At 48.8% G+C, this 23,912-nt stretch overlaps 2 protein-coding genes across 3 annotated transcripts in view; one reads left to right on the plus strand and one right to left on the minus strand.

Annotated features, from left to right (window-relative positions):
* Positions 1–23,912, plus strand: part of Ras85D (ras-like protein 1) — a 109,546-nt gene that overhangs the window by 59,488 nt on the left and 26,146 nt on the right. For both annotated transcript variants that reach the window (XM_055064348.2, XM_050167281.3), the window contains exon 7: positions 5,548–5,708. In XM_055064348.2, the coding sequence (XP_054920323.1) occupies positions 5,548–5,708 (161 nt within the window). The remainder of the gene's footprint in view (positions 1–5,547; positions 5,709–23,912) is intronic.
* Positions 10,184–13,113, minus strand: LOC126517539 (tigger transposable element-derived protein 4-like). The gene is made up of 2 exons (XM_050167283.3): positions 12,455–13,113; positions 10,184–10,724 (listed from the first exon to the last, which is right to left on the minus strand). The coding sequence occupies exons 1-2, from the start codon at positions 13,102–13,104 to the stop codon at positions 10,394–10,396; spliced, it is 981 nt and encodes a 326-aa protein (XP_050023240.1). The 5' UTR covers positions 13,105–13,113; the 3' UTR covers positions 10,184–10,393.

Below are 23,912 nucleotides of genomic sequence, written 5' to 3' on the forward strand. Positions count from 1 at the left end.
AGTGGCTATGGTGTTGGGCTGCTGAGCACGAGGTCGCGGGATCGAATCCCGGCCACGGCGGCCGCATTTCGATGGGGGCGAAATGCGAAAACACCCGTGTACTTAGATTTAGGTGCACGTTAAAGAACCCCAGGTGGTCGAAATTTCCGGAGTCCTCCACTACGGCGTGCCTCATAATCAGAAAGTGGTTTTGGCACGTAAAACCCCATAATTCAATTGCCCATTCTGTCTCTGCACCTGCGGCGACGTGTGCGCGCAACGCAGGTCTGCGCCGTTTCTTTGCGTTAGGGGTGTTGCAGCTAGCATGATGTTCTTTTTTTTTTCCTGACCTGTGCAGAAGTGCCAGTGAGTGAAGATGCCAAAGTATGACTTTAACGCTGCAGCAGAAGTTCTGCTTGATCCAAGAAGCGGATAAGAACATGTGTTCAGGGTGTCTACCAACCGGGAAAACCGGGAAAACCGGGAATTCTCAGGGATTTTGAGTAGTCTGGAAAAAGTCGGGGAAAACTCAGGGAATTTAGGCCTCTATCAGGGAAAATTAGCGGCAATGTTATTCGAAGGGTCGAAAGTCGGGGTAATGCTGGCTCGAGCAGCAGACAGGAATCGCAATGAATCGTCTTTGACGCCCTGTCGTCGGCTGGATGAGTTGCCATTGTGCAGTCAACCACCAACTTTCCGGATTCCCGATAATTTAGACTGCTTCGTGGCACCGCCCCGTAACCCATAGTCAACGCATCAGAACGTGTGAAATTTCAAACGCAAGAACCCTTCGCCGTCCGATTTTCCGGACGTTTTGCCGTGACCGCAGGTCCGAAACGACAATAATCAAAGGCACCACCGCTGCCGTTTCGATTACTTCACCGCCTCGAACCGGCACTCTCGCACATAGATCCGCTGGCAGCCGTTGCCACCACTGCGGCAACGCTAGGCCTAGCTGCTTCGACGACGTTCGCTACGAAGCTTCTTGCCGTTTGGTGCCGAGTTTTTTTATTGAAAGAATTAGCTGCTGTCAGCAATGGCACGGACTCCGCTTTTGTGGTCCTCGCGATTGGCTTAGAAACTTAGAAAACACGGTGCGTTGCATAATGCCGGTTCCCGGAAGTTAGCTTCGCCTCTGTACGGAAATGTTACGTGGTGAAGCACACGCAAAAGTATTGCAGTGAAGCATAACAAGTGTGGGAAGGGGCTATTGCCACGGAAAACAGTATGTATTCCTTAATTATACAAACGTGCACATGGTATTTCCTGTCACAGTACGAGCGCCGATATGCCTAATATGTGTACCGACAGGCCTTCAGAGTGTTTTCGAACGTGCCTGTGGCGGTTTGAGCCCCTAAGGGCAGTAAATGACACGCATTTATTTTTTTCCAACTGGCCGATTTTTCGAACGTTCTCGCGACCCCTAGGGAGTTCTAAAAATCGGCCGTGGATTGTGCTACTGACCAAGATGCTTCAAATGGTCCTTGGGGCGAACGAGTGGCAGAAGGAGGACAAGAACAAAAATGATGTACGCATTGAGGAATAAACGGGAAAAGAAGCTTGCTGCCGCCGTTTTGAAGGAGCTTGAGCTCAAAAAACAAAGTTTTGGCTGATGCCGAGATGCAGGTGTCCCGCATCCAAACCAAAATAAGCTCTTCAAAGCAGTGAAACACAACACTCGGGCGTCATGCGCGGGCTGAAAGTATGTCAGGACAGTTGAGGTTGACTTACGAGCGGTTGAGAGAGAATCTCAATTGTGACAGAGTTCGGGCCTCATACCACTGAGCTTGCTATCAGTTGATAGAAATAGCTCATATATTCAAATATTTTTGCTTCTATGTGCATCTCCTTTTTATTCGTATTTGTGAATGTCCGACTTATTTGCAATTTTTTTCGAAGACACTTTATTTGCTGTGCATTTTACTAACCACTGCCTTCTATTCTCTTTTTGAATAAAATCAACACTACTCCTTAGTATTAAAATTGGATTAAGTCGCTTTTTAATTTTTTTCATCTGCTTACTCGAGAGTGACAGCATCAGGCGATATGGTTTCAGCCCGTCTTGACATAAAACATAGTTTTGCATCACTCAGGGAAATCGGCAAAGGCACTCAGGGAAAACCTGGAAAACTCGGGGAATTTGGAAATGTCAACTTGGTAGACACCCTGGTGTTCCAAGACCGTGTTGGCTGAAAGGCACAGCATGCTCCTCTCGACGTTGTCCACAATATTGAAGAACAAGTCGAAGGTACTAGAGGCCTACAACAAGACACATTTTTCGAAGCGGTCGCGAGTACGGGCTGCCACGTACCAAGATGTGGAATCGGCTTTACTTCGCCGGCTGCAGAAAGCAAACGCAGCCCACCTTCCCGTCAATGGAACGATACTACGAGAGAAGGCCAATGACTTGGCTCTACAACTTGGGCATGAACAGTTCAAGTGTAGCAATGGATGGTTCAGCCGTTTTAAAGAGCGCAATAATTTGACCTTTGTAGCTGTCTGTGGCAAGAGCGGCAGCGCAAACAAGAGCGTTGTAAACGACTGGAAGAAACATACGTTGGCTCCGTTGCTTAGCGAGTACGGTGCTGACGATGGGTACAACCTTGACGAGGCAGCCCTTTTTTACAAGATGCTGCCCACTAAAACATTCGCAGCGAAGGACATCATGGTCAAGGATCGAAAGTAGGGCAAGTAAAGAATTACCATTCTGTACGGCGCGAACATGTGCAGTAAACACAAGCTGCCACTACTTGTAGTTGGAAAGAATGGGAAGCCTCCCTGCTTTAAAAACGCATGGCTGCCGCCAAGGGATGAGCTTATCTACCGGCACAACAAGGAAGCCTGGGTCATAGGTGCAATATTTGAAGATTACGTTCGTCAGCTTGACCGCAAGTTCGCGGCCACAGGCAGGAATGTACTCTTCGTTGTTAATTGCTCATCGCATAGTGACATCCCACACCTCAAAGCTATCAGGATGGTATTTCTTCCTCTGAACACCATGTCAATCTCGCAGCCAATGGACCAAGGAGTCATTCACCACATGAGGAAGATTTACCGCCACCACCTGCTCAAGCACATGCTCCTTTGCTACGACAACGGCAAGGGGTGCTCGATCGACCTCCTTGGGGCCATATGTCTTATTGTGTATGCATGGAAGCAAGTGGAACCCACTTTGATCATGCGGTGTTTTGAACACGCTGGCTTCTCGAAGAAAAGCACCGTCGACGCTGATGCTGTCTATTCATGTGCACTTGATGAAGAAGGAGACGAGTATTGCGACCGCATCAATGCACTCTGCACAGAGGATAGCGAATCCGGTGCAGTCAGCTCCGCAGAGTATCTGAACTATCAAAATGATCAACAAACGTGCTACTCAGACTTGGAGAGTGAAGCTACTGCTGATGCAACCATGTGCGATGACGATGACAACACTAACGAGCCCTTCCGAGCACCCGCTCTCGGGGAAGTTATCGGATCGCTGAACGTTATCTGCAGTTTTGTTGAGTGCCATGGTGGAAATTATCAAATGGTGCACGTAGTTGGCCAACTAGAAAACATGATCCTTGGAGCCTTGAACTACAGGACATGGCAAACCAGCATCTCTGATTACTTTAAGTAATCCAAAGATCACCGAATAAAGGTAGCGCATTCCTGCAGCGAAATTTTTTGCTTGGAAGCAGGTTGCATTTTTGTGTGTGTTCGGTTAATTCGAAAACCCGCTTAATTCGAAGATTTTTTGCGGTCTGGATGACTTGGAATTAACGAGGTTTTACTGTATATCGTAGAAATTACGCTTGCATTGAAGGGAAATAGACTCCTGATATATGGAACGTCAAGCAGCACAAAAATGCTGCCAGAAGTTGGCTTTCCCTTACAGCGGCAGGGGAACCCGCCAACACGTCCCAAAAGTGGTTTAGTCCGGCTCCATCCATGCGCTCGGGCGGGTAACCATGCCGTGTTGGGCAAGCTGTAAACATCAGGGAATGATACCCCCCCTGCAAAAAATGATCCTGACCCACCCGTAGCACTTGCTCAGACAGCCATTCAGAGGCTCTTGTGCCCTTATTGTGCAAGTACCGCTTTTCTCACCGCTTTTGTCGTTTATTGCATTTGCGCCTTGTGGGCCTCCTGCTGTGATGGCTAATGCGAAGCGGAAGAATTTGCCTTTGGCCGTGAAGCTCAAAACTATAAATTGAGTTGAACGCGGTGAGAAGTTGGATGTCGTGCGTGAGTGCGTGCGTGAGTGCGTGCGTGAGTCAGCCTTCGATTACCTTACATAAGGAAGTGATCAAATGCCTTAACAGTTATCTCGCTCGTAGACCGGCACATGTACCCGATTGACACATGGTGCTACCATTCCAGAGCATGCGCAGATGAGTTTTGTCTTTTCTTTTTTCATGTTGTCCACTTCTCTTCTTGTGTCAGTGTCTGCACGCCTTACCCCTTTTTTGCATTATGCACTAATCAACCAAGACATACGTCATTAGGAAATTATTGCATCCTCTAAAGAAGCGTATAATGCGTGGTATTCGGTGTAAAAGCTAGAATCTCAAAAAAAAAAAAAAGCAATTTTGCTGCCTGTATCAGTCTGGAATAAGGCAGGCCAACTAAAAAGTTTTGTTTCGATAGTATGGTGGAGGCGGGTAGTATCAATGCGCATGTAACTTATTTTTTGCCATTGCGAGTGTGATCTGACATCTCCAGTGTAGCGTGTAGTTGGGGGACCTGATAACGCAGATTTGTTCATCATAGCCCTGGAATGCGATTTATTCCAGATATCATTAGTTTGGGTTGGATAGATTTGTTGTTGTTTGGTAAGGTGTGTTATAGCAGTGAAGAAAGCATGTAAAGCCCCACAATGTAATTTTTTAAGTACTACAAAGTTCTTCATTCGTCCTGATGGCTATGACAATCTCCTGCTGAATACGTCACTAGTTTTGAAGCCCTCAACTACAGCGGTCTCTCATGGGGCATTAAGCAACCATCAATGAATAAATGTTACAAGCAATTCCTCTGACTGAAAGCAAAAGCACCATATTTAAGTCGTGCATGGTGCTTGCAACCAGCGTGCGCAGTTTGAGTGCCGTCCACTTTGTGCAAAAGGATTTCGTACTTTAATGCTTGCAGTTGTTTTTTTGTTTGTGCAAAATTGAAGTTTGTATGCTTGGATTTCGCCACTCTGGAAAGTTGGTGGCCTGCTTAAATAAACAGGTGTGGGGCACAGTCTCTGGCATAGTAGGCTTTGCAGGAACTAGGAATATTGTATAACCCTACGCTGCATACTTCAGTCATGGCCTTTAGCAGCTGCACAGTAAGCACCAAACACAGCATGAAAGCGAAAATTGTGCGCATACATGCAAATGATCGCCAGTTGCTGCCTGTGTTCGCTGGCAGCCTATGTTGACGTCACTGCCATCACTCGGTGATTCAGGTTTGTAAACAAATATAGTGCTCAATTGTAAACGTTCCAAGTTACATCTGTAAACATTTGCACACTTTGAATTTCGCCTTGACCTAGAGCCGACCACAACCTGCCTGACTTGCCCCTTGGCTTTCTTGTGTCTGCAGTGGTAGGCAACAAGTGTGACCTGCCGACGCGGGCAGTAGACATGAAGCAGGCGGGCGAGGTTGCGCGCAACTACGGCATCCCATTCATCGAGACCAGTGCCAAGACCAGGATGGGGGTGGACGATGCCTTCTACACGCTCGTTCGTGAAATTCGCAAAGATGTAAGTCCCTGCTCCGCCGACTGTCAACAAGGGGCAATAGTGCCCTGGGCAATAGTGCCCTGGGCAACACAGAATGTGGTCCTGATTGTTGTAGAAACAGCCACATCATGTGCCTGTCAACACCTGCCAAGTGATGTTTCAGTGCAATCTGCTTTTTGCATTGCACCTTGGTGGGCACCACGGGGCACAGACACTGCATGAAGTGGGTTGAAATGTTTTTGTGTGTTTGTTCTTTTAATTTTCGTTTTCTGTTACTGAACGCTTCCTGGGCAGGACACTGATACCGATGACGGCTCCCCCGCAACCGACAACCGGGAGTCGCGCAAATGTGACAACAGGCTTTCGTGCAGCTGTGTTGACAAAACCAGTCACTGTGCGATAGGCTGCTGAACAAACACATCGTACTGTAATGCGATCGCCACAAGGACTATGCATGTTATTTAGTTGTGCTAAATATGGATTCATATTTAGCATGCTTCAGAAGTTGAAATGTACGAAAGCCGCTTACATCAAGTTTGAGCCGAGGTTGATGCCACTCAGCCTAGGTTAGACGTGGCAAAGCAGCCGAGTTCATGCATTTGCCACTGTTTGACCTGCACTGAACGTCCACAATAACTGTAAAAATTGCTCTTATACAGTCGCCGATTGATAAATCGGACACTAATAATCTGGACATGCTCAGTAATTCGGGCAGCCTCGCAGCACCGCCAATGGCCCCACAGGCGTAAAGACGACCAATATTTCGGACAACCACCAGCTCTACATTTATTTATCCGGACTTCGTCCTTGGCTGTAGCGTACGCCGATTCTGCCCCCATTAACTGCTCTGGCAACGTCGACGAGACATCAAGTGTGGCCTCCGAGATTACATGCTAGATGGGAATCTCTGAGGCCTTGCCTTGGTCGCAGCACTGCACCTCGGAGATTAACTGCAAATGCCAATCTTGAAGGCTTTGTCAGAATTGTAAGGTTGCATCAGCATGGTGATCATCACACCCATTCCGGTACCACTGCGTGTGGCTTGCTCTTGTTTGTTGAATTTGCCTTCTGGACAGCATTCTGCCATTCTGTGCTTGTTTGTTTGTTTAGTGTGCATTCCAGACAGCGCTCCGCCGGCTCCAAGAACTCTTTCACGTAAAGTTATCGATAGTCTGGGCCAAATGGCACCAACGGTGCCCTTGCAGTCCAAATGAGCCTGGCTCGGCAATTGAAGAGACTGAACTGCCACCTTCCACAACGAGCACAATTGCAAACATTATGAATTATCTGCTAGCCCGCGGTGTGTCGAATCCTGCCGCCGTTACATTTGAAGACTTTGCAGACGACAGTGCAGTGACAAACTGAACGATGACAAAATAATTGAGCAAGTTCTCCCACCATCAAACCGCGACTTTAACTTGGATGCTGATGATGTGCCATGTGCTCGAGAGCCTTCACATGCAGATCTGACTCAAGCCTTCGCAGTCCTTGCATCAATGTAAAGAGACAACATAAAACTAGCAGAAATACAGGTGGACTTCGTTGCACGTAAGCAGAAGTGCATACAGCAATGAATCGACCAGTTCTTTATTGACGCCGTTTCATGTACATCAACTACGAGTTAACCTTTTCGGTCTGGGATGTGCTTTGATTGATCAGCGAGTGGAACTTCGTCTGCTGCTCACAACGACGATTCGACGAATAGCCACTGACTTTGACCCATGTACCATGCCGATCAGGGAACACTGGTGCAGTGATCACCTTATTGTCAGCCTACAAATACCGCGATTTGGCAGTCACCCAGAGGGGCATGGAACCGGAATGGCAGGAGCAGTGCCGCTCACGTTTTTTTTGCAGCTTTGCAGGTTAGTAATCCGAACTTGCATTGCTTTCGCACACATATTGTTTTGCCGGTTCCACCCCAAGTGTTATTTGCTTGCCTGAAAACTCACTCACAAGTGAGACTATTTGTGTCATCGCTTTCGATTGTCGTCATATTTCCTTTTATCTGTTGCTGCTACTTTTAAGTGGCGATATTGAGCTTAACCCGGGCCCGACCACTGCCAAAACTCTGCAGAGGCTCCTAGATGGTCAAGATATGATTAAGGCCAAGCTAAATTAATAATCCTCTTGCCATATATTATTATTATTATTAATTCCTCTTGCCATATATCTTCAGGTAATTACCTAACTCCTGCAAAACCATCTAATAGTAGAAGTCACCATCACCTAAACGTCGGACCTTATTTTGCCCATACGGACACTTTTAATTACAGTTTATTTCCCTGTGTAATTGAATACTGGAATTCTTTGCTTGGTCGTACTTGTTCTCTTCCTTTAAACTTATTCTTGGCAGCCATTGAGTAGTTTTGCTTTGTATTGGTTTGTATTGTTCGTATTGCCTGTATTATTTATTATTTGTCATTGCTCTGCCTTTCACCCACTCCTGCTGTAGCCCGATTGGGCTGCAGTATGTACAAATAAATTAAATAAATGCAATAGAACTAACCCAAGTTGAAAGTTAACACGCCATGAATTATCTCGGCACCCGTATAGCGTCAATGGAATCCAGAATATCTAGTTTTGACCAAATTAACTGCGCAGTTAAAGACTAAGAAACAATGTGAAGAACATCAGTGGATGCTGGGTTCAGTTATGGCCACCAAGATCGACCATCTGGACAACCAGCGGAGGCATTGCAATTTGCTTTTTTTTTTTGTGTGTGTGTGTGTGTAGAGGATACAAAACCCAACGAGGCAAGTGAGGACTCTGGAGAATGTGTAATCGACATCTGTGAATCAAAATTAGGTATCCAATCAGTGAAAATAGCAAATGCTCACAGGCTGGGCAAATTCAAGTCTGGTAGCAATCGTCCCTTAATAGCAATTTTCGATTCCTATGTTGAAAAGCAAGAGGTTTTAAAAAGCACTTATAAATTAAAAAGAAGCAATGTCAGTATTTCAGAGGACTTTTCCGAGGATGTACGTAGAAAGAGAAAGCATCTATGGCAGTTTGCGAAATCGCAAGAACAAAATCGCGACAAGATCAGTCTTGATTACGACATAATGGCGAGAAGTACTTGTTCGGTGATAATATTGTAAAGAAGATGAGGAACGTGCGGACAGAGTCAGCAGCATCGGCAGCATCAAGTGCGTAGCAGAGGATCGAGCTCGGGAACTGCGCGGTGCATCCTAGAACCGGCGGTCGCTACGAACCCCAATAAATCTCCTTTGTAAGTAAGTGGTGGAGGTGCGGGGTAACATTCCATTCTACCATCCTGGAACTCCGTTCTCGGACACTACCCTCCGCCATGCCGGACGCCGACAAGCAGACTCTTCCATCGCCACCCGTCCCTTGCGCTGGCACCGTTCGCCAGCAGGAGCCTCCCATCTTCAGTGGAACCGATGACAACGGCGTTGAAAAGTGGCTGTCGTCCTACGAATGGGTGAGCGTGCACAACAAATGGAATGACTCAGACAAACTGGCTTAAGTAACATTCTACCTCGCCGGCGGGGCCAGTCTCTGGTTCAGAAATCACGAGAGGGATATCCGAATGTGGTCGGCGTTCAAGACATCGATTACAGAAGTATTTGAGTGACCCGCCGTCAGGAAACTCCGAGCCGAGCAGCGTTTGCGTACACACGCACAGGACACGGGTGAGGCATTCACCAGCTATATAGAAGACGTGCTAGATTTGTGCAGGCACGTGAACGCTGCCATGACGGAAGCGGAAAAGCTCAAGCGCATCATGAAGGGAATCGATGATGGCGCGTTCCAGATGCTTCTGGCCAAGGACCCGCACACTGTTGGCGACGTCATCAGCTTGTGCCAGAGCTATGATGAATTGCGTAGGCAGCGAGCTCTGACAAGGCGACATCCCACACCGAATACGGCGTCACTCTGCAGCCTGACCACCGGCCCAGAACAAGCCTGCCGATTCACTTCGGACGACCAGAACCGTCAAAAAGGCGTTCACGATGCCCAGAACTCGACACCCACTTTTCTCCTGGGCGCTCTCGTCTGGTTATTAGTGCCACACCGCACGCCTGGGTTCGCTTCAAAACTCCTTTGGAAGTGCGACGGGCCATACCGCATTCTCGAGCGAACATCACCCGTTAATTACCTGGTTGAGCCGCTAACGCCGCCGTCCGACATGCGACGTCGTAACCGCGAAGTCGTTCACATTCAGCGTCTCAAGCCGTACCACCATTCTACCGTCCTTCCAGAAAACTAAGTCGCCAGGATGGCTCCTTTATTTTCGCGGGGCCTTTGTAAGGAAGATAACGAATGTGCGCACAGATTCAGCAGCATTGGCAGCATCAAGCGCGCAGCAGAGGCTCGAGCTCGGGAACTGCTCGGTGCATCCTAGAACCGGCGGTCGCTACGAACCCCAATAAATCTCCTTTATTATATAAATGAGGTGCTACCAGTAGTACAGTGAAACCTCGTTAAACCGTAGTTGGCCAGAGCTCGGAAAGGTACGTACTAAATGGTACAGTGCAGTCCACTTATAACGATATCGAGAAAGACGAAAAATATGATCGTTATAACCGATGATCGCTATATCTGGACTGCAGTTATAAAAAAAACAACGTGGAACATACCTTTGCAGCTCCGAACTCGAATTCGCTACTTGCTCTAAGGAATAGATGATGTAGAAAGTCGGCTGTGAAAAACAAACTTTATTTGTAGCGCCAATGACCATGTCAAGGGTTAGGCGCGCCGAAATAGTCCGAAATCTGCACTTGCTTTTGCGGCAGCTTCAGCTTCACAACCGCGGTGTGCATGGATTCCAGCTGCTGCGCGAACAATGGCGGCAATCCTTTGGCATGCATAAAATCAATTAAGGAATCGATCGACGACAGTGCACTTTGCGTGGACATCGTGGTCGGGGTCAAGGAGCCACTGCCAATCACGTTGTCACTGTCGCTGCTGCCATCGCCACCGTCGCACAACTTTGCCGTCTGTCGAGACAGCACATCTTCGGCAATCGCCTCGTCGGTGACCTCATCGCAGAATGAGGCAGCACTGTCTGCAGTCAAAAACTCCTCCGTCGACGCACCACCTGTGTCACCAGTAGGAACGAGCTCCCAGAGCTCAGTTATGTCAGCGGCTTCCACCGTGTTGGTCTCGGTGGGTTGGGGAAGTTCGTCCTGACGCACAAAGTTCGCCTTTTTGAAGCAGTTGTACAGTCGCCGACCGTTTATTCGGACCTCACGGGGACTGCGGAAATGTCCGAATAAACAGGTGTCCGAAAAAGCAGATTAAGAAAAAAAAAATGAAATCCTTTATTTCCACTCACTTATTCGGGTTTGGCATTAGGCTTGAAGAAATCGTGAGTGCGCCGTTGCACGCTGTTCCGTTTACGCGCAATCAGATAAGCCTGAATCTCGGAGAGGGTCGCACGGTCACTATAGGCGGCTGAAAGCACAGTCACTGCTTGTGCACGCTCCGCATGCGACGGCAGCGTAGCACATGGTGCGTCATCTTCCGACTCGGAGTCATCGTCCGGCGGTGCAGCATAGAGAATGGGTGCAGCAGAAACCTGACGAATGATCTTGCCGTCGTCGAGTTCTGCGCATGTCAGTACAGCAGTGTCAGCACCTGTGAAACTGTCAAATGAGACGGTGTCTGGAATCGCAATGCAAGCACTACGCAGGTCTCGGCAGAACATTTTCCGCGTCAGTAGGGAGCACATCGGAAGGCGGCAAATCTTAGGCCTCCCGGCACCCGCTTGCCGGCATTCCCCAGCGCAGTCTGCGCGGGCACTGTCGGCGCCATTAGACACTCGACGCGATGTTTCCGTACGCCGCGTTGGAACACCGAAACCTCGACACCGCACACAAAGCAAACACCACCGTGCCGACACCAGTCGCACAAACGAAAAACGCGGCCTGCTCGCAGCGTCGTGCGCGAAAGAAACAAATCAGCTGCTGGATTGTCTTGACATGGCTTACTAAGCTGAAACCAGAACTGCTGTACGGCCACTCTATCGAACCAGGCAGAAATGATGATGATGAGCGGGGATTCCCAGTAGCGCCACTTCGTGGGGCAGCAAGGAGGCTCCGTTCAAAACAAAAATGGCGTTCAGCAAGTCGAACTATGCGCCAGTCAGAGTCTGTGCATGATGCCCTCGATCGAGTTGGCTCAAGGAGTGTCCGAAAAATCAGACGAGAGGTTGCAAGGTGTCCGAACTTTCGGCAGTTGTTATACATTATGGTCTATGGGGAGAACGGCGGTGCCGCGAAGCTGACCGAATAATCGGGCATGTCCGAATTTTTGGAGTCCGGAAAATCGGTCGGCGACTGTATATGGTTGACTGCTTTACTTCATACCATGCACCGTAAACGAAGCGCACGGCTTTCAAAAGGCTGATCTTCAGGTCAGGGGGCCCGTCTGCATGACCCAACGTTCCAGGAGCTGCGCGGTCAATGGCTAAAATTAGCCACTCCAGCATGCGCCGCCGATACAGGACTTTAAAGTTGGCGATCACGCCGGCGTCCAACGGCTGAAGGCCTGCCGTAGTATTCGGAGGCAGAAACATCAATTCTACAGATGTTAGCTTCGGATTAACGCTGTGTGCGCTACAATTGTCAACTAGCAACACTACTTTTCTTCCTTGGCCTTCAATTAAACTGTTGAACTCGAGCAGCCATTCTTCGAACAGGTCGCGGGTCATCCACGCCTTCTTGTTGCTGCGATAGCGGACCGGGATGTGCTGATTCTTAAAGCACGTTGGCTTCTTTGATCGCCCGATCATGAAAGGCTTGAGACGATGGCTCCCGTCCATGCTAACGCACAGCAACACGGTCACCCTAAGTTTCGAGTGCTTCCCGCCGGGGCATCGATCTCCTTTAAGAGCGTGAGTCTTCGACGGCAACATTTGAAAAAACAAAGCAGTTTCGTCGCAATTATATATGTCCTTCTCTAAGTAGCGCTCCAGCACGCCGGGCAGCTTTGTCTGCAGCCACTGCTGCTTTGCCTGCATGTCCAAAGACGCCGCTTCCCCTACCACGTTTTTGTAAACGATTCCGTGCCGCTCTTTAAAGCGCTGAATCCAGCCTCCCCCAGGCTCAAAATTTGGCCATCCCAGAAGAAAAGCGAAGTTTTTCGCTTTGGTGGCAAGTATTGGCCCACTAATAGGCACATTATGTGCGCGGGTTGTGATGAACCACTGGTAAAGCGCCTCTTCAACATCGGCGTACAAAGGGTCTCTAACCCCTTTCCGCTGATCGGCATGGCCGCTGATAGCTCCTGCCTTCACAATCGCGGTGCTCCCGGTTTTCAAGATGGTTGATATCGTCGACTGGGCGAGCTCATACTTCACAAGGGCGCTCACCTTGAACCCGCGTCGAGAGTCCTGCAAAATATCCATCTTCGTGTCAAGCGACACAGCTTTACGCTTTGTCGGCGCCATCTTCGAACTGGGTTGTACCGTTGGTCACGTTGGTTGGACGCTGTTTCGGTGGCGTCAGCCTGCTATCGCGAGAGAGAGAGACTGAGTGCGGGACGGGCGCCACCGCGCCGCTTTGCTTGTTGCTTTTTTTTTTCTCTCTCACTCTTTCGGAGCGACTGTGGCCGACGAGCATGAAGCAGCTAGCGCCATCTTGTGGCGCGCTGCGCCTACTCAAGTACTCTACGGTGTGCGGGCGGCGCGGGACGCGCAGCGTGGTAATGGCGGCAGATACGAACTTACGGAGGTAAACATCGCCTCGTCTCGACATCGTTCGTTTCAGGGAACTAAGCAACACAAATGTTACGATTATTTTGCACGGGAAAAGCCATCTGGACGGCAATATTTTGATCGTTATATCCGATATGCGGTGAATAACCTATCGTTATAAATGGTTTTTTTCCCCATAGACCTAATGCATAAAATGACTCTCATGTCGACCCATCGTTATAACCGATATATCGTTATATGTGGTATCGTTATAAGTGGACTGCACTGTAGTACAGTTCAACCGAAATAGCATGAAATCGCCCACTTACCTGTCGAAAGTGGAACACTGAACTCTGACAGAGTGTGACGAAAGGGGGAAAAAACATGCAGTATTTATTGACTTCGCGCGACAAAAGTGTTATTTTCGTTTGATGCCGCGGCAGCGTAGCACGACTACAGTGGCCTCAAACTTACTGAAGTTGTGTGCCAGCCTTCCGGCCAGCCCCATCTTCCCAGCAAACACATGCATGGTAGATTCCTCGTTGGCGTTACGTATTCTCCCAGCACGCGTGCGGTAGAGCTGCAGAAGTCCCGGGGGCGCCTTTTTCATTGCCGGGTGCTGTTCTTGTCGCGACAATAGCATTCATGAGGCTGACGTAACGCGCAGCTTCTGCCACTGTCGGGCCTGAATCGTCCGTGCTGTCGCTTTCCGTGTCGTCCTCATCACTGTCGCTAGTCGCCACTTCGGCAACATTGGCAACAATGGTGAAAAGTCGAACCTCATAGTTGACATCTCATCGCGGTCGCAGCAGCGCTGCCGAGCAACTTCTTAGCATTCCAAATGCCACACACCCTAGTCAACAGCAGATCCCTGTCGCGTGCCAGCGCCGACTTCTTCGTGTCGCATTCGATAGCAGAGACGATGTCTAATTTTCTATGCTGAGCACCTGGGGTCTTTTTTATCCGAGGTTCGGCATGACGCGAATCCTAGCTTGCACGACGCCACAACACTCTCTGGTACGGCCATGCACGCCGCCGAAGGGATGTTGATGTGGCTTCACGTGCAAACGTGCAGGGCACTTGGAGGCCGTTGTTCCGATCTGAGGCTTGTTGTTCTGCCGGGCCGCTTGATGGAGACGACACACCGCCGTGTTAGTGCAACGAAAAGTGGAAACGCTGCGTTTCAACCGATGCGTACCCAATCAGCTGGTGCGGTTTATGCGGATACAAAACGCATTATGTTCAATGGCCGCTGAGTCGGGATTTGACTTTACTACTTTTAAAACGAAACTACTGTTTAAGCGGGTACGGTTTAACGAGGTTTTCCTGTACAGTGGAAATTGTACGCAGCTGATATGAAATAATGACAAAATGCTGCAAAGCAAGCAGGTTTACACACCTGAGAAGCATTGTGTGACACTGAGAGGAGCAAATCTAAGCGTCCTGGTCATATCGGAAACGGCAGCTAGTCGCCAGCAGACTGTTAGAACTTCAAAAATTCAGACTTGATGGATATTCTGGACATCATATGCACCGTCAGGGTGCACAGACCCAGTGCATTTTTGGGACTAATTTTTCAGACGATTTTAGGCCCCGAAGTTTGATTTTCTGGGCTAAATTGCTCGTTCTGAGCTACAGTACACAATCTTGGAGATTGCCATGTATAATTTTCTGCTGGCTTGGCTTCCAGTGGCCTGCTTTATAGACACTTTTCACAGTGATCATGTGGGCACTACCCTGTTTCATCACATGGTAACGTGTCTATTGCTTGCCTCAGCTGCCTCCGCTGTTCTTATGTTTACAGTGCATGTGCATGCGCCGTCGCGGCTCTGCAAACCTGTTTTGACAGGTATCATAGATGCTGTGCAGACAACACGAAGCTTTGTCCACAGCTTAAGACGACATGCAAGTGCTTTCAGAGCTTGTTACACCTTGCCCAAACAGTGGGAGCTGCTTCTACTATGGCATGGTGCTTGTACTAAAAGCAGCACTTGAAATGAAATGCATTCCAAGCTGTCCAAACTTTCCACTTATGAATTAAATCAGGATCAGTGTGCTTTGCTGTTTGTTCTTTATTTTGCAAACCCTTTGAAGCAGTGGCTTGTCGTGCTTCTGACACAGTAACATTCTTCGGTGCAGTCACTGTCTATTTTCTGCCTAATCGTCACGGATGTGCTCAGTTGTGATAGATTTGCTCTGCTCAAGACTAGGAACCCTGTATTTCTGTACTTTCTTCTAGCTTGTAGGAAAAACTAATTATCACTAGTCCCCGACTTACTCTGAGGACCGCCACTTAACGTTCGGCTTCAAACATTTGCGTGTTGTCGGTGTGGTCTCCTCGACTCATGCTTCAGCGCATTGGTTGAAGTGTGCGCCCGTTCACTTATTCTTCATGCGTTGGGCAATAGAGTGGGCATAAGCTTGCCTGTGAGTAGGGGTGGATGTTTGTCAATAACGTGCGATAAACTTACTATGCCAGTAAATGGCACTACTCCCTTTTGTAACGGGCAGTGCTCCTAATTGCCGATGTCCCGTGGTTAAGTCCTTTCTTTCGAGGTTAGTGATACAGCGCTGGCGGATGAGTGGATTTATTTACCCTCAAGGAAAGCCATGCATTGCAAAAAGCTGGCAATGCAGGCAGTCATAATATAGCAGTGACTGCACGGATTCATTATATTCCTTAATATGCCAGTTACTATTTTTGCAGGCACAGCCTTGTTCCCTCTATCGTTCCACATTTTACATCATGAATGGAGCGCGGTGCGTTAGCGAACACCCAGTTGCATTTCTGACAGCTGATCGCACAGTAGCAGGGCAGAAGCAGTAATTGTTTTGTATTTGTGGCGCTTGCGGTGACGCAATGTGCGGCTCGCCGCCGAGAGCGCCATCTTGTTCCTCTAGAGCAAACTGCTCCGAGAAAAGTGTTAGTAGTCTCCAAGAATAAGAGGCACACACTATCGCTCCAGAGCGCGCGTCATCCTCCCATCTTGGAGGCAATCCCGCTCTTGCTTGGCTGACAAAACTCCAGGAGACGGGAGACGCCACTTTTCTTTTTCGATCACCACTGTCGTCACGATTATTTGGTGCGGAATCCGGTTCTGTCGCCGTTCTGCACGTGGTGTGCCTCAAAGACATAGCGCACATCCGTGTGTGCCATGGTGCCACCTCCTGTGTCTTTGCGAGAGCCAAGTGGTGCGAAGAAATGTTGAAAATGTGTGACCCTGACATTCCAAAAATTAAAGTAGCTATTGTTAAGCTAATAGAGAGTGAACATTCCCAGGTTGATGTTGCAAAAGAATATAACCAATCCGGCATTCGTGTTGTCCACTTCTCTTGTGTCCTGTCTGCACGCCTCACCTTTTTTGCATAATGAACCAATCCAAGCAAACACTATCCGACTACGTTAGAAACTACAACGTTAGCCATTTAGGAAAAACATGGGAAGGTGGGAGATGGAAATTCTAGACGATAAGCAAAACGAGAACAAAGTGAAAGCAGAAGCCAACATTTCAGCAAGTGGACTTTTCTTCTTCAAGGTGTTGAAAAAGACAAGTCTACTTGTCGAAACGTTGGCTCCCACTTTTGCCTTGTTCTCATTTTGCTCAATGTTAGACGTTGGCTGCTCTAAGTCTAATAAATTTAATTCTCTTGGCTGAACACATTTTTAGGACTATTTTTAGGTCCCCGCCAGGCCCAGAAGAACGGTCAACAACTGTATAGGGAGAGCAGTTACTGCGTGCTGATTGTAATACCTGGTTCGGGCTTTTCGTGCTCTTCATCCGGCATTTGTGTGCTTTATAGCATATTGTTTGAGGAAACTCTGCTCACCTAAGCACACGTTCAGAGAGTGCATAGCTTTTAAGTGAAAACATTGATGCCTGCTGTACTTGCACGGCAACTGAGCGAGATTGTTGTTTACACTGCAGTATCAAAGGGGCCGTCACTCGTTACTTGTTTGCCTTGCATAAGAGGCAAACTGTTTTTCGGTAAAAAAAAAAAATTTGTCAGCCTAACAATACACACAGGCCTGCCACGGTACGTAGCCCCGTTTCATTCATGGAAGCAGCAGCGTATCCAGATGTCAGCCTTCGATCAGGAACGGCGATGTTACTAGTGATGGCCCTGCTCCGTGTCACTGCATCCCACTTCTTGCGTGTGCATTGTGCTGTGCTAAGAGTGGTTCACTTCAAGATGATATGGCCAGGACTGAACTATAAAAGTAGTTTCCTTCATCCTACTTGCTTCTCCTGTACTTCAGGTCTGCCGGTTGTGCACGAACTCGTCAGCTGTGCTAGGACTAATGAATCTGTGTGCGACGTGGTTGACACTGCTTTAAACTCAATGTGGATGGCTGCAAATCATGCATCTCTACTTCAGAAGTGTTTTTAGCATGCAATAAATACAGTAGAACTCGCTGATACGATTTCCCGTTATCAACGTCCATGATTGAGAACCCAGAAAAGTGACCCATTACAGTTACGCTTATTTTTTGACAGCTCACACCATATTTACTCGCATAATGGCCACACTTTTTTGTCAAAAAAATTGAAGCAAATGCAGCGGTGCGATCCTTATGTGGGTTACATTTTTCCCAAAAAGGAAAAAAATTTTTTTCATCCCGCATTTGCTGCGGGATGACAACAGGTCAGCAAATAGGCGGCTGCTGCCGTAACAGTGCGGGACACCAAAACAAGAATGGCGGCCAGCGGTGCAAGCCGAACACACTGAACGGGATTTATTTTCTTCTCATAAGTACATTACGTGCACGAAACAGCTTATTCTGTATCGGTAATGAATAATATTGTTATTGATACACGTTATCGATACATACTCGTCGATACAGGGGCACATCTTTCTATTATGAGTGCTGCCTTCCGACGATGACTGAACAAGCTCCTCACCCCAGCGTCGGCACGCGTCGTCCGCGTTGTGGATGGCGGCACTGGGGTGCCTATCATCGGCATGTGTATGGCACGTGTCAGCATCGCCGGCCGCCACACTCCTGTCCTCTTCACCGTGATTGCTCATTGCCCCCACGACCTCATTCTCGGCCTCGATTTTCTCTCCGCGCATTCTGCTCTTATTGACTGCTCTTCCAGTACCCTTCGCCTTGAGTTGCCGGTTCTCGCAGAACCTTCTGACACACCCCAGTGCCGCCTACGCCCCACCGGTTTTATTCGCCTGCCACCAAAATCAATAGCCTATATTGAACTCTTGTCTTCCCCACCAGTCCCTGATGGCGAGTACCTCGTCACTCCTTGTGCTACTTGCGCACAGGCTGAAGACCTTTACCAAGTATTATCGTCCTACAGAGATAATTTCAACTTCGACGATCGCCCTTTAGGCCAGACGCTCGCAGTCAAACATCGGATTCTTACTGGCGTTGCTACTCCTATTCACCGACGACCGTATCGAATTTCTGCGTCGGAACGCCGAGTAATTCAAAGTGAAGTCACCAAAATGCCAGACAAAAACATCCTTGAGCCTTCTTCGAGTCCCTGGGCGTCGCCTGTAGTGTTGGTTAAGAAGGATGGCACGTGGCGCTTCTGTGTAGACTACCGCTATCTGAACAACATTACTAAGAAGGACGTCTACCCGCTCCCACGTATAGACGACTCCCTTGACTGCCTCCACGGTTCCAGCTATTTCTCTTCTATTGATCTTCGTTCTCAATACTGGCAGATTGCTGTTGATGATATGGACAGAGAAAAAACCGCGTTCATCACACCTGATGGCCTATACCAATTTAAAGTAATGCCGTTTGGATTATGCAACGCCCCTGCCACCTTTGAGCGTATGATGGACTCCTTGCTCCGTGGTTTCAAATGGTCCACATGTCTCTGCTACCTCAACGATGTCATCGTCTTCTCGCCCACGTTCGACACTCACCTTGAGCGTCTAACAGCTATACTTGATGTATTTCGAAAGGCGAAGCTGCAACTTAACTCGTCGAAATGTAGTTTCGGCCATCGCTAAATTACTGTTCTGGGCCACCTTGTTGATGCTTCCGGAGTACAGCCCGATCCCGACAAAACTCGCGCTGTCAGAGACTTTCCGGTTCCGAAGACAGCCGCAGACGTTCGAAGTTTTGTAGGACTGTGCTCGTACTTTCGTCGTTTTGTTCAAGATTTTTCAACAATTGCCAGGCCCCTAACTAATCTTTAGAAGAAAGGCGTACAATTCTCGTGGGGTACTGCAGAAGCCGCCGCCTTCTCTCGTCTCGTCACTCTTCTCACCACCCATTCTCACCCACTTCGACCCGGATGCCTCTACAGAATTGCGTACAGATGCCAGTGGTCATGGCGTAAGTGCCGTCTTAGCCCAGCGTCAGCGTGGCCTGGATCGCGTTATTGCTTATGCGAGCCGCCTCCTCACACCATCGGAGCACAACTATTCCATTACGGAACGAGAATGCTTTGCTGTAGTCTGGGCGGTTGCGAAGTTCCGTCCTTACCTCTACGGTCGCCCTTTTTCCGTAGTCACTGACCATCATGCTCTCTGCTGGCTCTCATCCCTAAAAGATCCTACAGGCCGGCTTGGTCGATGGGCTTTGAGACTACAAGAATTTTCATATTCCGTGGTCTACAAGTCTGGCCGCCTGCACCAAGACGCTGACAGCTTGTCGCGTTACCCTGTTGACGACCCTGACTCCTCCAATATTACCAGTGCTGCTTGTGTATTCTCTGTGCCGCAGCTGCTTCATTTCGCCGACGAGCAACGTCGTGATGCCTACATCAGAGCACTTATCGACCGTTTTGAACACTCTCCGGCCGACGCCACACTACGCCTCTTCGTCCTCCGCGACGGTACTCTGTACCGTCGTAACCTTCATTCGGACGGCTCTGAGTTCCTACTTGTCATACCTAAACACCTCCGCTCAACCGTTGCAGAAGAGCTCCACGACGCACCAACGGCAGGACACCTCGGCGTATCTCGAACCTATGACCGTATACGTCGCCGTTTTTTATGGCCGGGCCTTGCCCGTTCCGTACGACGTTACGTCGCCGCTTGTGAACTTTGCCAACGACGCAAGAAGCCTTCCCAGCTCCCCTCCGGTTGCATGCAGCCGCTCGACATCCCTGCCAAGCCCTTCCATCGTGTCGGCTCAGACCTTCTCGGCCCATTTCCGGAATCTACATAAGGAGGCAAGTGGATTGCCGTCGCGGCTGACTACGCGACCCGCTACGCCGTAACCCACGCTCTTCCGACCAGTTGCGCAACTGATGTTGCGGACTTTTCTTCTACGTGATATCATTTCGATGCATGGTGCTCCGCGTCAATTGCTAACAGACCGTTGCCGTACGTTCTTGGCCAAAGGCATTGACGACATCATGCGGGCCTGCTCAATACAGCATAAATTTACCACCTCCTACCACCCTCGAATGAACGGTCTCACTGAGCGTTTGAACCACACCCTTACAGACATGCTATCTAAATATGTTTCAGACGACCACCGTGACTGGGACCAGGCTCTACCTTACATTACATTTGCGTATAACTCTTCCCGTCTCGAAACTGCTGGCTTTTCGCCTTTTTACGTCTTGTATGGCCGTGAACCAACGCTACCACTGGACACTGTGCTTCCGTCCACCACGGCTTCAACTAGCGCTTATGCCCGTGATGCTATCGCCCATGCTGACCATGCTCGCCAACTTGCGCGCACTCGTCTACAAGTCTCTCAAGGCAAACAAAAGCAACGCTACGACCTCCGTCACCGTGATGTCCATTTTGTGCCCGGCACCTTTGTGTTGCTTTGGTCACCATCGCGTAAAGTTGGCCTTTGTGAAAAACTGCTTTCCTGCTACACAGGCCCACATCGCGTGCTTCGCCAAGTAACCGATGTCACCTACAAAATCGCTCTAGCCACGCCCACTACGTCCTCCGCTGTGACAACCAGGGACATTGTCCACGTCGCCCGACTCAAACCCTACAATTCTCCACGCGCCTTGGATATTTAACAGCACTGTGACGGCGCTTTTGCCGCCGGGGGTAGTATTACGATATCATTGAGCGATGCTCAAGTGACGAGCCGCCGCGAGAACGACAACGAAGTGGGTCTGTGCCCTTGGCGCGGGCGAGTGTTGGCCTGGTGGTCTGGCTCCAGTGTAAATACCCTGTATATAGCCTCTTCCATCTGTGTTTTTCCACACGTAACAATATCGTCAAGTTTGCGGCAATAATGTAGCCATGTCCACTTTGAGAGGACAGAAACAGGGATGGGCGCGCATAGCTGCCAGTGACATAGAAACACATGGCGAGCATGCTGCGAAAACTGCGGCATTTGTCTTCACTACTGTCCTTATACAGCACATTTCTGCTAAGGGTGGGCGAATATCTTAGCTGTGTTACAAGCGTCGGCGTATGAACAAGGTACACTTGTGATGTATCAGTGTAAACGTGGCTACTATTGTTGCTGCTCGCGATTTCTTGTGTGCCCACGAGTGCAGACGAGAGGAATCAATAAGGCGCCTTTTTTGTTGTTGTTCACCACAACCATTATAAAGCCTACAAATAATAAAGCCAAGGCAAGTTTGGTTGTAGTTCTTTTTTTTTTTTCATGCAAGTGTGGAAAGTGATGAAAGGAATGAAATGGCGCATCTGCATAAGAATGTTTGTTGGTTGCAGACCGCTTGGCATGTCTTGAACAGTTGTTCGCGTAGCATTGGACAGCATTCGTCAGATGGTAAGCGTGATCATCATTAGCTAGACTTGGCACATAGTGCTGCGGCTAGTTCAGGGTGCGATCATTACACGGGAACGAAAAAAAAACGTCGAATTTTGGCGACCAAATTCAGGGGTGCGATCATTACGCGAGTGCGATTATGCAAGTATAAATACGGTACATTCCCAGAAAACGCAATCTTTGCATCAATGTTCAGTTGATCGCCAAACCGTGATTGTATGATACGTATTCCAGCTGCTGGATCCCATATCGACAAGAAAAGCGCAAGGCACGCACAATCAAGAACGGTAGTCACCCGCTGCAGCAGCTTCCCCCCAGTACTCGCCCAACCATGTGTGAAAACACTGGTATGCGTTAAGTTTCTTCTACCAGTACCAGCAAATCTCCTCCTGGGTCGTCGCGCACCGCGTTCGCAGCTAATCACCACCAACCCTATTACAATAAGCATCTTCACTTGTCTGTTTCATAGTGCGTTGGCCATGGTGCCATTGAACGGGAACTGCATGCGATGATCCAAATGATAAACCAAATGCACCACTGTTCCCTGCTGCAGGCAGTGCAAAGGGAGCACCATGTATAGCGACATGATGGCCATCGTATGTTTCTCACCAGGTCGATTTTGTATTTCCCGGCTGTCTTAAAACGGCAGGCAATGGGAAAATGACAATGCGTGTCTTGGGTTGCTTGGGCCCTACCAGCTCTATGCGTGTCCCCGTCTTGTGCCGTGCCGAGTGAGCACTTTAACACTTCCCGCCAAAATGCCCCACTTGAAGAAGCTGCTGGCCAGGGCCAAATGTGTGGAGCATAAGTGTAAGCTTGCTGAAGTCGTGAAGACGACAATGTGTGGTCTCGTGCTACAACGATTCAGGCAGCACTTCGCGTGACATAAATGTCAACCAAAGTTGAGTCTGTCAATATTTTTTTACGACTTTCTCGGTTAGTACATTTTCTCGCATTTTTTTCAAAAGTGTATGATTGAGGTTCTACTGCGTGTATTCACGCATATATTACAGTAAAACCTCGTTAATTTGGATTTCACGGAACCGAAAAAAATGTCCGAATTAACAGAATGTCAAATTATCGAGGGTATCAAGAAAACAATAAGCAAGTGCATACTATGTCAACACGCTTTTATTTATTGAATGAATCAGCAAATCTTGTTTCTATTTTGCACAAAAGCAGTGCAGAAGCTGCAATTCTCGTCTCGTAACTCATTAGCGCTCACAGGAGCGAAGGCCTCGCGACTTCCTTCACAATGCGGCTGCGGCGCGCGTCTTCATCAGAGGCATGTTTTTCACTAGTGTACACATATCCCGATTATTTTTTCAACAGTGTTGCCGCCCATCGTGATGTCGACGGTGCTCTTCATCCTTGACAGCTTTGCACTGAGTAAAAAGGAAACTGTTTGCCGCAACCCTTGTGAACAAAACCACAGCTGCTCTCAACGCGATCACGCACGGTGACCTTGCGGTTCTGAAAGTGTGCGGCTGACGCCTGCACTGAGTCGAAATGAAACCACTGTTTGCCACGATCATGTATGGCAACTGTGCCGTCTGAAGGCATGTGGCCAGTGCGGTGCTAAACACAGCAGTAAATGCAGGAAGAAAGGGTTTATAGGCACAAATAGACATAAAGCGTTCAGGCGTTGGTGACATTCTTGTAAGATTTTCACCGATTATGGCGATGCGAACTCCGCCACTTCGTTTCCGTGAACGCTAACGTTGCTTTTTGCTCTTTTGCATTGCACATTTGCGGCGCTCCGTGTTGGCCGAGCTCTGAGAGTAGTCCGAATTAATCGATGTGTGACCAAATACGGCCAAATTAACGCGAGCTTCATCGCATTAAATAATGCATGCGCCTGCCGGGACTAGAAGACGAG

Source organism: Dermacentor andersoni, chromosome 11, assembly GCF_023375885.2.
Source record: "Dermacentor andersoni chromosome 11, qqDerAnde1_hic_scaffold, whole genome shotgun sequence".
Classification (NCBI taxonomy): domain Eukaryota; kingdom Metazoa; phylum Arthropoda; class Arachnida; order Ixodida; family Ixodidae; genus Dermacentor; species Dermacentor andersoni.